The following is a 17427-nucleotide window of genomic DNA, read 5'->3' as shown; positions in this document are numbered from 1 at the left end:
TTCACCAAAACCAGGCATGGTCATGCATGGCAAGATCTGTCCCAAAAATTAAGACGCACAGACAGACATACCAAGGCAGGCCCCCACACAAACATAAATGCTATTTCCCCCTACTTGGCAAGTTTTAACCCACATCTCTTGAGCTAACAGAGAGAAGTAGTGACAATCCTGGACAGAGGTCCCAGAAGGCCATGGGAGGAAGGTCACTTCCTCTTGGATCCATTAGTACTGTATGATTTAAGTGCAGATCGTGGGTCCTTTGTCCAGAAAGCCGAGGTTCGAATGTGCATTGTGAGCCCCCTCACCCAGCACCTAAGGTGCCTGCTAACCCCCACCCTCACAACAGCGTTTTCTGTCTGTGATGATCTGGTATTCCCAAAGTCAGAGGCTATTTAAGGCAGCACCGCAACAGTGAACCACACCAGGAGGTCACCGAGAGGCCCAGGTCTGTCACCCTCTTGGTTTGACCCTCTTGGTTTAGGCAGCTCAATAAGGAGCCAAGGCCTGGAAAGTACGCGTGGTCACTTCCAAGTCCTTCTTGCCATCCTAGTCTGCTGCTGACAGCAGATGCAGGACCCAGGCAGAAGTGCAAGTTGCTTCGGAATTCCAAGGCTGAGCAGGCCTAGGAACAGCTGGCTAAGACTCACCCCTCCCAGCCAGCACAGGTCTTCTGTGACCACTGAGGTCAGCACTGTAACAACCACACTGACAAAAGCACAGATTTATATCTTTACCATTTATTTCTTAAAATCTTATTCAAAATATTAAATAATACAATTTCAGATATGAAAAAAACTACTGCAATAAAACAGTCCAGATGTGTTTCACTACAGTGCCCTTCCCAGGGACAGTCAGCTGTCCCTGAAGGGGGAAGACCACGCTGATGCTTCCATGTCCACACAGGGAGCATGGCTGCTGGCCTGCCCCAGCTTTACTGAGCACGCAGTAAAGACCATGTTTTCTGGAAAGTTGTAATGAAGCTTGATAGTCAAGCATGGTTCAAATCACACATTTTCATTCTGATCAACTCTAAAAAAACAGGCTACCATAAAACACAGCAAATAACCCCAGCTGCCGGGGGCTGGGGAGGAGGAGGTCTGAAGGTCACCGCTACGTAGGTCTGTGTGAACTTCTTCCCATTACTGCTTTAACTGCAGGACCAAGACACAGTATTACTCAAGTAACAATGGGCTCCAGAGTCTCCTCCAATGTACTGTGATCAAGAAACAAATAAGAAACCTCTGACCTGTTTTACACTCCGCTCGTCATCTGAACCCTGGAACCCATGCTCAAATCAAGTGCTGATGAATAAGCCCCTGGTCATGGGTTAAACGGTCTACCAGCTTCTACCCTACACTTCATTCCATAATCCAAACCAAACACTGGAATCCACCTAACATTCCCCTTGTGCTCACTGTGAACTCCTAAACAAGTTCACCATGACCAGTGAAGCAGCAACTACACTATCTTATCTTACACTGTTAGAACACCCACAGTGGGTCTTTTTAACTAATTTATTTACTATGTGTCTAAGCATGTGTGTGTAGGTGCACAAATGCCATGGTACACATGTGGAGGTCAGAGGACAACCTCCAAGACTTCACTATCTCCTTTCTACCTGGGGACTGAACTCAGGTTGTCAGGGTAGGCAGCAAGTGCCATCAGTAACTGAGCAGGCTTCACTGTCCTTTAAAGCAGCTTTGAAAGATGGGGAAATGTTATTTTAAAGCAAAGCATTAGATTGCAATCTTTGTACATTAAAACTGGGACCACACACCCCAAGATGTGTTTGAAACTATGAGATTTGGAAATGGGTGAGTGTCCAGCTTGGTAGTACCAGCACTTGAGAAGCCAAGGCAGTAAGACTGACAGTTTGAGGCCAGCCTAGGCTACTTGTGGAACCCGAGCTCAACCATAAGTAGAATAAAGGAACCGGGAAACAGCATCTGGGTGTCAGAGAGGGAGGGGAACCAGCAGTGCTGGGCCCTGTGAGACTTGAGCTCCAGTTTGGGGCCTTTCAAAGAGAACACAGCTGCCAGAGGCACAATAAATGGAAAATAATAACAACTACACAAAAATATAGAGTAATGTTTAACTCACATTTCAGATACCTGATTGAATCTAGCTCTAAAGAAAGATTAAAAAAAAAAAATCATATACTCCTTGTTTGCGACAGTTAGTTCTCAAAGCACCAAGGCAAGAGAGAGTGCCCCGTCTCGGTTAGGTACCACTTGCCTGTGGCAAACGTCTGCACATCATAGAAAAGTGAAGCAAATAAAACAGCATAATGAGCCAACGCCAACCAAGTGCTTTAGAAAATGTAGTCATTGGTGATCTTCAGAGAAGGCATGGCCTCATTCACGTTCTGGTCCAAACGATGGTACTCCACAGTTTTGGAACACAAGCCATCACGCCACTTTCTGCTTTGAACTAGGAGGAAAATCTGAAAGAAAACAGAACAATTAGACATGCCAAAGAAAAAACTTACCTGGTAACATTTCTGTAACAAGTGCAGGACCTTGCTCAGGCTGTGGGACACAAAAACTAATATTAGCAATAATAAGATGGCATCCCTCTCTAGCCTGTCCACACAGCTACACAGAGCCTCTGGGTGGGTGTGCGGTGGAGACTAGAAGCCCACTTGCCCACAACCTGAGTGTCAGCACTCAGCTCAGTTAACAGGCAACTCTGGTGGTCTGACTGCTGCTTTGGTCACTGACTCTGGAAACTGGAAGACATTCTGAAATTAACTAGTCCATTCTTCAGGTAAGAAAACTCAGGCCTCAGAAAAGAAGGACGACAGCTTAAATGATAAGGCAAGTCGAGAGAGAGAGAGAGAGAGAGAGAGAGAGAGAGAGAGAGAGAGAGAGAGAGAGAGAGAGAGCGAGCTCTCCATATACTGAGAAACCGTGCTTGAGCACCCTTTAGAACTCCCAAAGGCTCAACTACTCAGTGGCAGTGACAGCCGCCCCCATTAGCTCACACCTCCTTTAACTGCAGCACAGAAAGGCCATCATTGTGCTATCTCTGAAATAAAGCTTGGAATCATCAAGCCATCCAGAAGGAACACAGCACAATCAAGTATGCAGATACTAAACCACATTTTTAAAAGATTTATTTATTTACTATGTATACAGCGTTCTGCCTTCATGTATGCCTGCAGGCCAGAAGAAATCACCCAATCTCCTTACAGATGGTTGTGAGCCACTGTGTGGTTGTTGGAAATTGAACTCCAGCTCTCAGGGGAGGAGCAGACAGTGCTCTTAACCTCTGAGCCATCATCTCTCCAGCCCCTAAACCACATTTTTAAATAATATGCTACAGTGTCAAAGTGGACAGGGAAAGTTCATGAGGCCTCAACCTACACAAAGAATTACAGGAAGAGCTGGATGGAGTTTGCTTCAGGGAAGAGCACAGCACTTGGTTAACTAATATAAATGGTCAGCCCTGACAATACACATACAAGCAACATGCAAGCTGAGCAGCTCACACTGAGGAATACATACTTCTCCCTACCCCCCCCCCAGTATAAGTACAAGGTTTAATGCTGCCCCCATCAAGGCTGTCCCATGTCCATCAATTCGGATGCTCCCCTGGAGTGATGTGGGCTTCCTCAGTGTGCGACTTCCTCAGCATCCTCCACAGAGCTAAGCTGTCTCTAAGGCAGTGGGCGTGACACCAGCGAGGACTGTGGGGGGAGGAGGGGCTGCCTAATCACCCTTCTTAAACTTGCTATTGATGGACGGCACCCAGTCCAGGACCAGCGGCCAGTCTGAGGCCCATAGCCATCCTATGGCCCCCACGGTGCCCTTCACGCTGGATGTAGGGATCCAGTTTTTGGCCAGTTCCCGGTAGCACAGGCTTAGAAACCTGCTCAGCATTGCTGCAGGATCTCAACACTCAGGGTCACCCTGTCCCACTGCCCTGCAGCACTGCAAATATTTATTTCTATTCAAGAACATATAAAAATATATATTTTAAAAATATATATATATACGTATAACAACTACTAATGAAAAAAGAGGCCATGAATTTGAAAGAGCAAGGATATGGAGGGAAGAAATAGTATAATTATATTATAATCTTAAAAATAGAAGATAAAATGGGGGAGATAGGCTATGGGAAATATCCATAATTTGTTTGGCAAAACACAAGTTACTGGGGCTGAGAGCGGCTCAGCGGTTGGTAAGTGCTGCTTTTGCAGAGGACCAAGCTCAGACCCCAGCACCCACCTCAGGCACCTCACACCTCTAATTCCAGCCCCTGGTGGCACTGCACTCATTCACACGTGTGCGCAAACACACGAACAACTGAGAATAGCAGTAATAAGTAGATAGGATACTGGGCCGCTGAGATGACCCAGCAAGTAGAGACACTGTCACACAAGATGGTGACCCAAGCTCAATGTCCAGAGCCCAGAAAGACACAAGAAAACAAGTCTGCAAACTGTCCCCCAACCTCCACACAAGCCCTATGGCAAGTGCCCACACCCACAGCTCACCTAAGATTTTAAAGCGAAGTGTAAAACTCTGCATAACATTCACTGAAAAATTAGAGCATGTGTGTATATGTATGTGTATCTGTGGACCAAAAATACATTTAAAGTATATTTTAATGCTCTGAGTGACAGCTTACATTTACCTTTTTTCCTAAAGTCTTTGAGATTTCTAAATTCTCTACATTAAACATGCTGTTTAGGAGGGTGGGCTGTTTGTCTGTTTGTAACCAGATCCCCCAGTAGAGTTACGGTTATGAACTACCACATGAGTGTGGGGAATTACAACCCAGCTCTCTGCAAAAGCAGCCAGAGTTCCTAACCACCGAGCCATCTCTCCAGCCCTAGTTAGTTATTTCTGACACAGTTTCATATAGTCTAGGCTGACCACGGACAACAGTGACCCACCTGCCTCTACTCCCCAAGTGACAAGCATGCAAAAAAAAAAAAAATATATATATATATATATATATATATATAGCCCAAGCTAGCCTGTCCCTCAGTACAAAGTCAAAGCTGACAATGACTAACCCTGAATCTCAGACCCTCTGGAAGTCACCTGGGCTTACAGAAGTGTTACCAAGCCCAGGCTTATGTGAGGCTGGGAAATGAACCCAGGACTTCATGTACGCTAGGACAAAATGCTATCAATGGAGTCACATCCTCAGCCCAATCCTTGAATAACCAGAAAATAACATTATTGTAAGACCATTAAGTGAATGCATAATAAATTAAAATATTAAATTAATATTCTTGTTCCATAAATATTCCCACTGAAGTATCATTACCAAATTAAGAATTGCAAGTCAGGCTTTGGGGTGTACACTTCTGACCCCAACACCTGGGAGACAGAGGCAGGTGGATCTCTGTGAGTTCAAGCCAGCATGGTCTACAGAGTGAGTTCTAGGACAGACAGCCAGGGCTACTTAGTGAGGCCCTGTCTGAGAAATCAACAGCTTGCTGCACTTTGGTTTAGTTCAGTATGAAGAACTTCAAGTAACTTCCTAGCAGCATATGTAGCATTACTCCTCATGTCTCTAACTACAAATCGGACTGAGACGACGGCCTTACAGAAGAGCTAAGATCCCAACTTACCTTCCTTTTGTTGTGATAGGTGACATAAACAACAGCTGCACAGAAAGCAAAAATAAGGAGATGAAAAAAGAAATGGCTATCCTCTCTGTTGGGGGGCGAGAGCTTCACCACCTGCACTGAGTCCTCGAAGCCTCTGAAGCGCCTGCTCTCTCTGCTTATCTCAATGTTGACATTATCATCAGGCTCCTCATCCCTGGGGTTGGTGGTCCAGTCGTAGTCTGGCTCTCCGTAGTCACCATTATCCAGAGTGTCTTTGACTGTGGCTGGGGAACTGTTGAGTGCCAGGAGATCCTCTTCCTCCATGCTGGGATCTTCATTGATGTCGGCCTCCTCCTGGGGCACAGACAGGGCAGCAGACGGGGTGGGCGCCGCAGAGCTGCTTCCACTTTTCTCTGTACTGGCTGGGGTAAGTGTGGTGCTGATCTGGGAAACAGAAGGTTTGGTGTAGTTTTCAGGCACAGCCGGAGTAGTAGCGGTAGCATTGTTTGGAGTATTCTCTGGTATACCTGAAAAACAAAAGCACCCCAACATTGCTAACCTTTACTAAGAGAAAATGTAGGGCTGGAGAGATGGCTCAGTGGTTAAGAGCGCTGACTGCTCTTACAAAGGTCCTGAGTTCAATTCCCAGCAACCACATGGTGGCTCACAACCATCTGTAATGAGCTCTGGTGCCCTCTTCTGACATGCAGCTGTAATGCAGAATACTGTGTACATAATAAATAAATAGATCTTAAAAAAAAAAGAAAATGTATTTATCGAATTTTTCACTGAGCAGCAAACTAAATCCCTGCGGCTTTCTCTTAAGATCCAGTTAAGTGTCAATGGCCAGCAGTCAACTACACTTCCTCCTGGTCAGCTCACCTCAGGCAATAATGGTTTTGCTCAGTAACAACTTGAACAGAGTGAAGAGCCACTGTGGCACAGCCTACTACTCAGAGAATAAGCAAACATCAGCTTTCAGGTCAGTCCCCCACTGTTTCCCTTTCCCAAAGACTGGGCCTCAGCCAGCCCTGTCCAGGTTCTGTCTCATTGCCAGAATAGAAAGGGAGGAGGCTTTGGAACACAAAAAACTAGTACACATACATCTCTCTCTCTCTCTCTCTCTCTCTCTCTCTCTCTCTCTCTCTCTCTCTCTCTCTCACACACACACACACACACACACTCTCTCTCTCTCTCTCTCTTTCTCGCTCTCTCTCTCGCTGTCTCTCTCTCTCTCTCTCTCTCACACACACACACTCTCTGTCTCTCTGTCTCTGTCTCTGTCTCTCTCTCTCTCACACACACACACACACACACAAACACACACACACACACGGCACAGAGTCTGGAACTAAAGGCAGTATAAAACAGGTACTTAGAGGGTTGGGGATTTAGCTCAGTGGTAGAGCGCTTGCCTAGGAAGCGCAAGGCCCTGGGTTCAGTCCCCAGCTCTGAAAAAAAAGAACCAAAAAAAAAAAAAAAACAAAAACAGGTACTTAGAAACTTCTTTTGCTAAAATTGACCGACCCTCAATTGGAACCCAGAAAATGAGCAAGCACAGGGTAAAAAGCCTTCATTTTGTCTGTGTCCTGCCTCTCTCTGCAGTTTGGTATGTTAAGCACTCAAGAAGCGTCTGTCTAGCCTGTGTCACCCTTCAAGCCACTGTCCTAAACCTGCAGACCCTCCTAGAACAGAGCAGTTATCCACCAGGTGCACCCCGGCACTGGAGATCCCCTGAGAACCCACCACGTCTCCTCCAGCAAAAGGAACTTCTGACTGCCTTGCAGAACCAAACCAGAGACAAGAATCCCAGAATACACCCTGACCGGGATGCTCAATTATGCATCACCTGTCCTCTCCCTGCCCCATGCTCAAAGTTCCTGTCAGAATCTTACTGAAAACAGGGCTTAAGGGTCATTAAACCTTTTTCTCAGTTTCTTTCTCTCCCAAAACAGCCATGTTAGTTCTCTGCTTTTCACCATTCGTTGACTCTAATTTGCAACACTGGAGATAGGTGACAGAGCCTAGTTTGTTGGGGCTGCTAGAGGCTAGATTTTTACTCTAAAAAAATCTTGTTTCAAGCATATAATCAGTATATAAAGCTACAAAACAAGCTGTAGACAGCATCTCTAAGTGATACTTGAAGACTCTTAAAAAAAAAAAAAATCACCAAAATTCTAAGGGACAAGAACCAGAAACCAGAACTTGAAAGCTTAGTGAAATCAATGTATTTTGAAGGTTGGAAAGGCAGCCTCCGGCTGGGAAATGAGGCCAAATGCTTGCACAATCTTCCAGTCCTGTGCCCCTACCTCCTCAGTGAAGTTCACTGAAGTACAGCTAAGACTGTTTACACAAGTAACTCCACCCAACAGGAAGAATCAATGGAGATATAGTCCACAGAGGAAAAAGTGGCTAAACTAAACAGTGTTTCCAATATGTTACTGAGTGGAGCTGCTGCTGAAGAATCTCAGTAAGCTTCGATGATGGTGATGGTGATGGTGATGGTGATGGTGATGGTGATGGTGATGATGGTGATTGTGATGGTGGTGATGGTGATGATGGTGATGGTGATGGTAATGACAACACCCTATAATGTGTGATCTAAACTTCAGCCTCTAAGAACAAGCCACAGGCCTTCACAAATATTCCACACACAGAAGACAACTGTTCATACAAATACACTATCATTTAGACAGCAGAGCTGACATCTACTTTGTTATTTAGTATGAAGGTGGAGGGAGAAGTCTTTTTTTTTTTTCTTTTTTTTTTTTTTTTCGGAGCTGGGGACCGAACACAGGGCCTTGCGCTTCCTAGGCAAGCGCTCTACCATTGAGCTAAATCCCCAATCCGGAGGGGGAAGTCTTAATTGGACAGAAGTCTCCCAGAAAAATAATTTCTAAAAAAACAAAAAAGTAGGGGGCTAGAGAGATGGCTTGGCAGTTAAGAGCACTGACTGCTCTTCCAGAGGTCCTGAGTTCAAGACAGCTACAATATACTCTTACAAATAAAATAAATCAAGGAGAAAGAAGGAGAAAAAACAGTTTTTAAAGATAATAGATTTAACGATGCTGCATGGTTTATGTGGGGCTCTAGGTTTGATCCTTAGCACCAGAAAAATAAATGTTAAAAGATAGTAAATTAGAGCCAGGCATAGCAACACATCTGTAACGCCAGCAGTTCAAGGTCATCCTTAGTCTACACAGCTAGTTTTGAGGGCACTCTGGGCTACAGGAGACCCTATCTCCAAAATAAACAAAGTAACATATCTCCCCCTACCCAACTTTTTGGATAGTCTCTAAAGGGGGAGGAGCAGGAATGGCTGACTACACAGGAACCCTCTCGTGGGCCCTCCAGCTCTCTCCTCATGCTTTCCTGTCGATGAACAGAAATCTGATTCCCTTCTAAACGCGCTGGCCCTACAGCCCTTTTACTCCACAGCTGGTTTCCCTCCCACACCCTTGCACAGACAGAGGGACACAGTCTGCACCACACACCACTTCCCATCCATCCCCAGAAGTGCCACTGGTTTGGGGACATACATCTCCCCTATCACCAACTCCTGGCAGGTCCCCTCCATGTAAGACTTTAGCTCCTAACTGTAGGGTTCTCTCCCATCCAGAGAAGAGCTACTGTGGATTTCAAAATCCATGACCTCTCTTCTGCTGACTCAGCCCAACTCCCCATCAGCCACTCACTCCACTATTACCAGCTCGCCCACGAGCCTGGCCCATCTGTATCCAGCTGCTTCCTGCAGTGCTGGCCCAGCCTTCTGACTCCTGGGCTGCTCCTCTCAACCCAGGAAGACTGAGTCCAATGCTCACTGTTCAGCTCCTGCAGCCACCACCAAGTCTGGCCGTTACACTCTGCTCTTCTCACAGTTCAGTGGTGTGGCCGAGCACTCGAATCCCTCTTGTGTCCACGGCTAATGGCCTCGCCACTCACACAGAGCCTCCCTCATTTGTCAAAGGCTAAATCAAACTCTTTATCCCCAAGTGCACCATGTAGCCACTCCCAGCTAGAATTACAGCCATACCACTGTTTTCATTTCATCTGAAATTCAATGTGGAAGCTTCTACACTGCGTGTAACTCTTAGTGGTTATGCTGTAATTTCTTAGTCCCTTTTCCTTCCTACTCCCCAAGTTTCCTCAAACTCCCAACACCTTTTCAGATAACCCCACTTTTCTCCTGGTGAAAACCACTGGTGACATGCTGTCTAACTTCTCTCAGAAAAGTGATCATCAGAAGAGTGTCCACGAATCACCAGAACTCTGCTCATGCAGATGAGCATGGCCCTCTGCCGCACGCCCCTCCTGCGTGATGCTCTGCCTCAGCTCGGCTACACGAGGCAGCCATGGACAGAAACCTCTGAAACAATGGGCAACCGACCCTGCTCCTTTAAAGTCTTCCCAGGTTCTCCATGCCAGCCACAAAAGCAATAAAGGGCCAGCTGTGTGAGGCAAGATCCCAGTTCAACCCACAAAGCAGAAAGAACTGAGGGAGAAAATGTGGAGAAACCGCTGCTGTGTAGTCTCGGCTGCAAAGCTGACCTGATGGTTAAAGTCCATCAGTGCAATCCACACACTATCTCAGACCACATGAACCTAGGTCTCGCCCCTCACGCAAAAATTAAATAAGCATAAGTCAGGTAAAATATAAAATATTAAAGGACAAAACAAAACAAAAAAAAGAGAGAAAAAAATCTTTGAAATCTGGAACTAGGAAAGGAGTTCTTATATTTTACCAAAAAAGCAAAAACACAATGTGTAAAAGGGAAAAACCTGGTAATTGCTATTCTTCAGAAGAGAAACTGCTCTGTCAAAGAGCCTCCTGGGATAAAAAGACAAGCTACAGTGCAGAGGAACGATTTCCAAGCCCCATACCAACGAAGGTGTGTTCCTAAAACAAAGAATCTCAAAATTCAAAAGTGAAGAAAGCAGCAGTCCAACTGTGGCTTGCCAACACTCCCAACACACACACACACACACACACACACATACACACACACAAATTAATGCCTATACCTAGCACCAAGCATAAGCAAGATCTGAAGTCTTTTCACTCTGATGCCCAAGCCCGGTCCAAGCCACAATCACCTCAGCTTTTGTAACTCATCTGCCTGCTTCCGTCCTAACCCTACTGCCCTCCTTTAGCATAGCAGCCTGCCGTCAAGCAGAAACTGACATGAGGTCACTCCTCTACTTAAAAACTCCCTTAGCAGGCTGAAGAGACAGCTCAGAGCTTAAGATGCTAGACTGCTCTCCAGGGGATCAGAGTTCTGTTCCCAACACCCCTATCAGGTAGCTCACAACTGCCTGCAATTCATCAATGGTCTAGCCTCCATTGCCACTCACCACCATATACCCACAGACAGAGAGACAGACAAGCAGGCAGGCAGAAAGACAGATGCATACACATTTTTTTTTCCTGAGACAGAGTCTCTCTATCTATAGTTCTGACTGTCCTGGAACGCTCTCTGTAAACCAGGTTGACCTCAAACTCAGAGAAATCTGCCTGCCTCTGCCTCCTGAATGCTGGGACTAAAAGTGTATGCTACCACTGCACAGTCACATTGTTTTAAACCTTCTGGCTCCCTCATTCTTGAAAAAGCCAGTCTTAGGAACTATCCACAAGATCCTATTTGAGGGACAGTGAAGTGGCTCAGTAAATAAGAAAGTTTGTACTTTGGAATTCACCATGAACCAAAAGCTGTCCTATGTCCTACAGCTATACATACACACTAAATAAATGTAAAGAACGATATATTTTTTAAAAAGTCAACAACCAAGATCAGGTTGATCACCCAATTCCTAATCTCCCTAACGCCTGCCCATCCTGTCTACTTAAAAGATCACAACATGTCCCCAGCTCCGAAAAAAAGAAAAAAGAAAAAAAAAAATCACAACATTCAGTGAATGAACAGTAAATGCACTCAGTCCAACCTGATCTCATCATGATGCATACTGCACCCCAAAGAGCATCTCACTACCGACTATACTTGCCCAAGGGCTCCTCCCTGAATCCCAGCTAGGCAAAATCCCTCTGATGAAGGCCACACCCAGCACCAAGGAAGTCGAGAAATGAAATTATGAGAAGCACACAAGTACAGCACAGGAGAGTAAGCTAGGACTTTCCATGAAGCATCGGATGCAGTGCTGACCCAACTGGGTGAAAAGAGAACGCAGAACAACTGACGTCAGACTGCGTGTGCTTAAAAGACTTCGTGGTCGAGCTTTGTCAACACGGGTATCACTGAGACGGTGCTGACCCCTTGCCTAACTGGTACTACCTCTAGCTTAAAGGTAACATTTAGACTCTGTGCGTGTGTGTGTGTGTGTGTGTGTCTGTGTGTGTGTGTGTGTGTGTGTGTCTGTGTGTGTGACAAACTTAAGTGTCATACCCACAGAAGCCACAGGTGTCGGATACTCCTAAAGTTGCGGTTACAGACTGTTGCCTTAGATGATTAAAAATCAAAGCAATCATGTCTGCATCCACCAGGGAAATCCTCACTACAGTCTATCAATCATAAAAGAGCTTGGAAGCCCCAGCCTCTCCCGTTACAGACTCTGCCAAAATCTTCCAGGTAGGGCAGTCAGCTGCCTGCTTTCAGTGCTGCTTTGGAAGGAAACAATGTGTGCGACCCAGCACTGTAAGAAAGGAATGTGTGATCGGCTGGAGAGTCCCCCTGGGCAGAGAAGGAGGTCACCCCAGTTCACGTTAGTTTTCATCAAAAGAAAGACAGACAGACAGACTGACTGACTGACTGACTTTGGGGAGAGAATGACTGCACCAACGTGACAGAAAGAAAACTACTTAACAATGCTCAGCTCTGAACAGTAGGTTTCTCCTGCTAAGTCTCTGCCTCGGCTTACAGATTTCATTTTCAAGAAAGGCTTTTAAGGGGTTGGGGATTTAGCTCAGTGGTAGAGTGCTTGCCTAGCAAACACAAGGCCCTGGATTCGGTCCCCAGCTCCGAAAAAAAGAAAAAGAAGAAAAAAAAGAAAGGCTTTTAATACCCTGATTTATGCTGTAACATTTTCAAGAAATGAAAGTCTCAAATGGATTTCTTAAATCCATTAAAATAAGGAGAGGGAATTCAGTTAAACCTCAGCTCAAGGAAGGGCATCTGCTGACATGCTCTCCTCTGCTCCTCCTCCAAGGCCCTCGGCAGTCCAGCGTCCCTGCACCCCGCCTCTATATCAGAACCTCCCGGACCTCAAAGATGGAACCCCCAAACAACTCCCCCCTCTTCCACTCTGAAACAGTCAATCAATTCAGTCCAAACATTGGGTCACCGTCTCTGTCACCTTTTCCGGGAGAAAACAAAACAAAACCTTGCCTAGCCTTGTTTGTCCCCTAACTCCAAGCCTCTTCTCTCTAAACATCACTCTCCCCAACTCCGGCTATCACTTCGGCCATCCAGTCTGCAAGATCTCTGAACTCCCCATTCTCAAGCACTTTGGGGACCTCCCCCACACAACGAGCGCCCTTCCTCCAGGGAGCGTATTCTCAGAGATTCTATCCACGACAGGGCCACTTCCCGTCCCCGCCCACCCACCCACTCGGGTGTCTGAATCTCACAACCCCACTTCTCAGGCCTGGGGAGACCGCACTGGGAACGCTTCAGATCCCTGGCCCAGCCCTGGCCGCGGGAACTCGGCCAGTGAGAACCACCGTGAGTCGGCGGCGCTTGGTCCCCGTCGGGCCCGGCCTGTTCCCTCGCCGTCTCCCCGCGTCCATTACCATAGCACAGGACCGGCGCGAGCAGCAACGCCAGCACCAGAGATCGCGCCAGCGCTCCGAAGCTCCGGACGCCCGGCCCGGGCGACAGCTTCTCTCGTGCAGCCCCGCTCACTCTGCCCAAGGAGGCGGCAGCCATAACGGACTCGGCCCGGAGCCTGCGCTGTTGCTAGGTTCTGTGAAGTGACGTCAGAGACGCGTCCGAAGCGCACTCCCGAAGCTGCTACGTCCCGACGTGATGACGTCGCATTCCTGAACCGGAAAGGTTAGCGTGGGATTGTAGAGAAGGGTGCAGAGAAAGGCGAATGGTACGAATTTATTTTCAACGGGTGGTTGTTGTTTTATTTTGTGATTTGTCGTCGTCATCTTTGAGAAGTGGGTCATCAGTTAAGAGCACTGGCTGAGGGTTGGGATTTAGCTCAGCGGTGAGCGCTTGCCTAGGAAGCGCAAGGCCCTGGGTTCGGTCCCCAGCTCCAAAAAAAAAAAAAAAAAAAAAAAAAGAGCACTGGCTGATCCCTTTAGAGCTCCTGGGCTCGATTCCCTTCACTTTTGTGAGGGCGCACTACCATCTGTCCCAGGGGATGTGGTACCCTCTTAGGGCACACTCAAACACTAGACGTACAGCTGATTCAGACACACACAGGCAAAACTCCTACACACTTAGGTTTAATACGTTTTATAAAGATTATATATATGGAGCTGGAGAGAGTGTTCAGCTGTTGAAAGCGCTTGCTACTCTTGCAGAGGACTGGGTTTGATTCCCAGCACTCAGATTAAACAGCTCACAAACCACTTCTAACTCCAGTTCCAGAGAATCTGACCACAAAACCTCTTTTGATCTCCACAGACATTAGGCACATGGAGTTCACATACATGTATGAAAGCAATCATTTCTGAATGAAAAATAGCCAGGTGTGATAGCGCATATCTTTTGTTCCAGCACTCAGGAGGCAGAGGCAGGCAAATCTAAGTGAGTTCGAGGCCAGCCTGGTCTACAAAGTGATTATGCGACAGCCAGGGCTACACAGAGAAATGCTGTCTCGATAATAATAATAATAATAATAATAATAATAATAATAATAATAATAATAATCAACTTTAAAAAAATAAAGTAAAAGTGTGTGTAAGTTCAAGTGCCCTCCAATGCCAGAAGAGCATCCCCCCACACATCCCCCACCCCGAACTGGAGTTTGCTGTGATTATGAGCCACCCCATGCGGATCCTGGAAACTACACCCTGGTCCTCTACAAGAGCAGCAAGTGCTCTAAACAGTTGAATAATTTCCCCAGCACCCTTTTTGATTTTGGTTCTGAAACAGGATCTCAAGTAGCCCAGGCTGGCCTCAAAATCCCTTTCTACCCAGGAATAACCTTGAACTCCTTCACCTCCACCTCCCACCTGCTGGGTTATGTTTTTGTTCAGGGTTTTGTGAAGTGATCGAATTATGTCTTTGGGACATTCGAGCCTATCCTCAACCGCAGTGTCTCGTTCCGACTTCCTAGCCAACTTTCTTGCTTTTCTTTCTTAACCCTTCACCCTGTTAAATATTATCCAGGCTTACAGTGTCCCCCACAGGACAGCAAGCCTGCCAAGGTCGGCTTGACTTTACCTTGTTTATTGATGCATCCTTAACTATGGAGAAGTGTTAAATATTTGATGAAACGCTAAAATATAAACCTCAGAGGCAGGTGGATCTCTGAGTTCAAGGCCAGCCTGGTCTCCAGAGTGAGTGCCAGGACAGCCAGGGCTACACAGAGAAACCCTGCCCCCCCCCAAAAAAAATAAAAAATAAAGAAAAAGAAAACATAAATTTAGAAAGTTTGGCTAGAGCCTTGGTACAGAGTTCCTGTCTGTGGGTATATTTCCTATAGGTTTCCACTCATGTATGTTCAGTTCCTTAAATTTCAATCCCTGAGCTCAATCCCCAGGACCCACATACTAGGAGAAAATAGACTCCCTTGACTGTTCTCTGTAATGCACATGCACACGTATAAGGAGAATCAATATAAAAACGTTAATAGAGGAGAAGGGCTGAGAGGTGGGTCAGTGGTTCAGAACACTGGCTACTCTTTGAGAGGACCCAGGCTGGGTTCCCAGCTTTCCGTGGCAGCTCACAACCACCTGTAACTCCAGCCGCAGGGGATCTAACACCCTCTTCTGGCCTCTGTAGGCACCAGACTGCATGTGGTGCACAAACATGTGCAGGCGAAGCAGCCATATCTAGGAAATAGGAGCAATTAAAATCTTTCTTTTAAAAAAGGAGGTACTGGCTGACACACCCAATCTCAGCACTTGGGAGGCAGAGGCAGGTGAATCTGAGAAGGCCAACCTGGTCTTCACGGCAAGTTCCAGGACAGCCAGGACTACACAGGGAAACTCTGTCTCAAAAAAACAAGATTAAACTTCAAAATGACCACCCCCTCATGGCCCACAAGGGAAAGCCTGTGAGTGGTAGTTATTGTAAGTGTGGTAAGCTTACTTCTCATGGATGCTCACCTTATAAAGGGGAGCCTAGTTTAATCATGAGCCAGTAAAAGGACAGAGCTGGTCCCGGAGAACAAGAGCCTAGTAAGGGTTAGACAAGGAGCCTTCCAGTTCCACATACTGGAGACAGAAACCAATGTAATGGTATCATTCAGGTACTGCATGCTCTTCAGGAAACAAGTCAGCAAGAAGGGATTCAGTTTCACAACCAACAAGTGGATTCTATCACAACCATGTAGACCCAAACTCTCTTGCTGAAATGAGGGTGCATCCTAGTTGTGTTTACTTTCCTATTGCTGTGACAAAACACCGTGACCATGGGCAATTTATTTGAGCTCCCAATTCCAGAGGGTTAGGAGTCCATCACCACTGAGGCCGGGAAGCATGGCAGCGGACAAGCATGGCACCAGGAATGGCAAACTGAAAGCTTAGGCATCAAACCACAAACTAGGAACAGCATAAGCCCCACCCACCAGTGACATACTTCCTCTGGCAAGGCCACACCACCTAAGCCTCCCCAGACAGCACCTACTGGAGACTAAGTACTCAAATGCCAGAGCCTAAGGCAACACTCTCATTCAAACCTGAGCAAAGAAGCCAGCACACCCTCGACATATCTGTGATTAGTGACCTTTCACATATATACTTATTTATATATAATTTACACACACTATATATTATATAGATTATACATGTATATTATATAATTTATATTTACACTATATATATGTATACATATAAAATTTCTAAAAGTTTTTATTATTGGAAGAGGCTGTGGTTCAACAATACTTAATTTAAGCTCTTGCTGAGGACCCTGGTTCAATTCCCAGTACCCTCCTCAGACTGCCTGTGACTGATTGCAGTTCTCTCTAGATCCAACACCCCTAGCTTCCTGACTCAACTGTTGGCATTCTAAGCTCCACCCCCAGTTACCTGGCAACAGCCAGGTATGCTCTGCCCCAGTTACCTGGCAACAGTCAGGTTTGCCTGGCATTATAAAAGGGGCTGCTTACTCCCTCCTCACTCTCTTGCCCTCTTCTCCTTTGTCCCTTCTCTCCCCACCCCACCCCCCTTCCTTCCACATGCTCATGGCCGGCTTTTTACTCCTCTCCTCTTCTACTATTCCTCTTATTAAACCTTTCCACGTGGAACCATGTTGGCCCATTGTGGTTTGACTCCAACACTAAAGGCAGGCCCTCCTGAACCTTACAAAAAAAAAAAAAAAAACAGCGGAACAGTTTCCACACGTACCTTGGCATTCAAGCTCTCTCGATAGTTCTGGCTCTGGCTCTGGTGGGCCATTGGAACTAGTGTTAATTTATCTCAGCAGCTCCACGCTGGCCCCATCTACTTACTGACCCACTGTCCATAAGCCATTCCAACCCTGTCAGGCTGCCCCGCCCTCACTCACTGCTCTCTTGGCTGGTTTCCACCACACCAGGTCAGGTATACACATCCCAATTCCGTGGTGGGCCCAGTACATCCTGCCACCATACACTTTCTTGAACTCAATTTAAATCATCGCATGAAAGAACACATCACACAATAACCTCTGGTCCAACTGATAAGATATAATTTGCCTCTCTAGACAACACAAAATCCTATACATATCCATCCCTTAAGAATAGTCATTACA

General features: G+C 46.4%; 2 protein-coding genes across 2 annotated transcripts; both read right to left on the bottom strand.

Annotated features, from left to right (window-relative positions):
• Positions 1 to 717: 717 nt before the first annotated feature.
• On the bottom strand, positions 718 to 13499 carry C9H5orf15 (chromosome 9 C5orf15 homolog). Its single transcript, XM_032913004.1, has 3 exons — positions 13311 to 13499; positions 5591 to 6096; positions 718 to 2443 (listed from the first exon to the last, which is right to left on the bottom strand). Exons 1-3 carry the CDS (start codon positions 13444 to 13446, stop codon positions 2312 to 2314), a joined length of 774 nt encoding a protein of 257 aa, XP_032768895.1. The 5' UTR covers positions 13447 to 13499; the 3' UTR covers positions 718 to 2311.
• LOC116909430 (cytochrome b-c1 complex subunit 10-like) lies at positions 3573 to 3910 on the bottom strand. Its single transcript, XM_032913006.1, has one exon. It carries the CDS (start codon positions 3879 to 3881, stop codon positions 3711 to 3713), a length of 171 nt encoding a protein of 56 aa, XP_032768897.1. The 5' UTR covers positions 3882 to 3910; the 3' UTR covers positions 3573 to 3710.
• Positions 13500 to 17427: the final 3928 nt, after the last annotated feature.

Source organism: Rattus rattus, chromosome 9 (assembly GCF_011064425.1).
Source record: "Rattus rattus isolate New Zealand chromosome 9, Rrattus_CSIRO_v1, whole genome shotgun sequence".
NCBI classification, from domain to species: Eukaryota; Metazoa; Chordata; class Mammalia; order Rodentia; family Muridae; genus Rattus; species Rattus rattus.
This window is presented reverse-complemented; position numbering and strand designations above follow the sequence as displayed.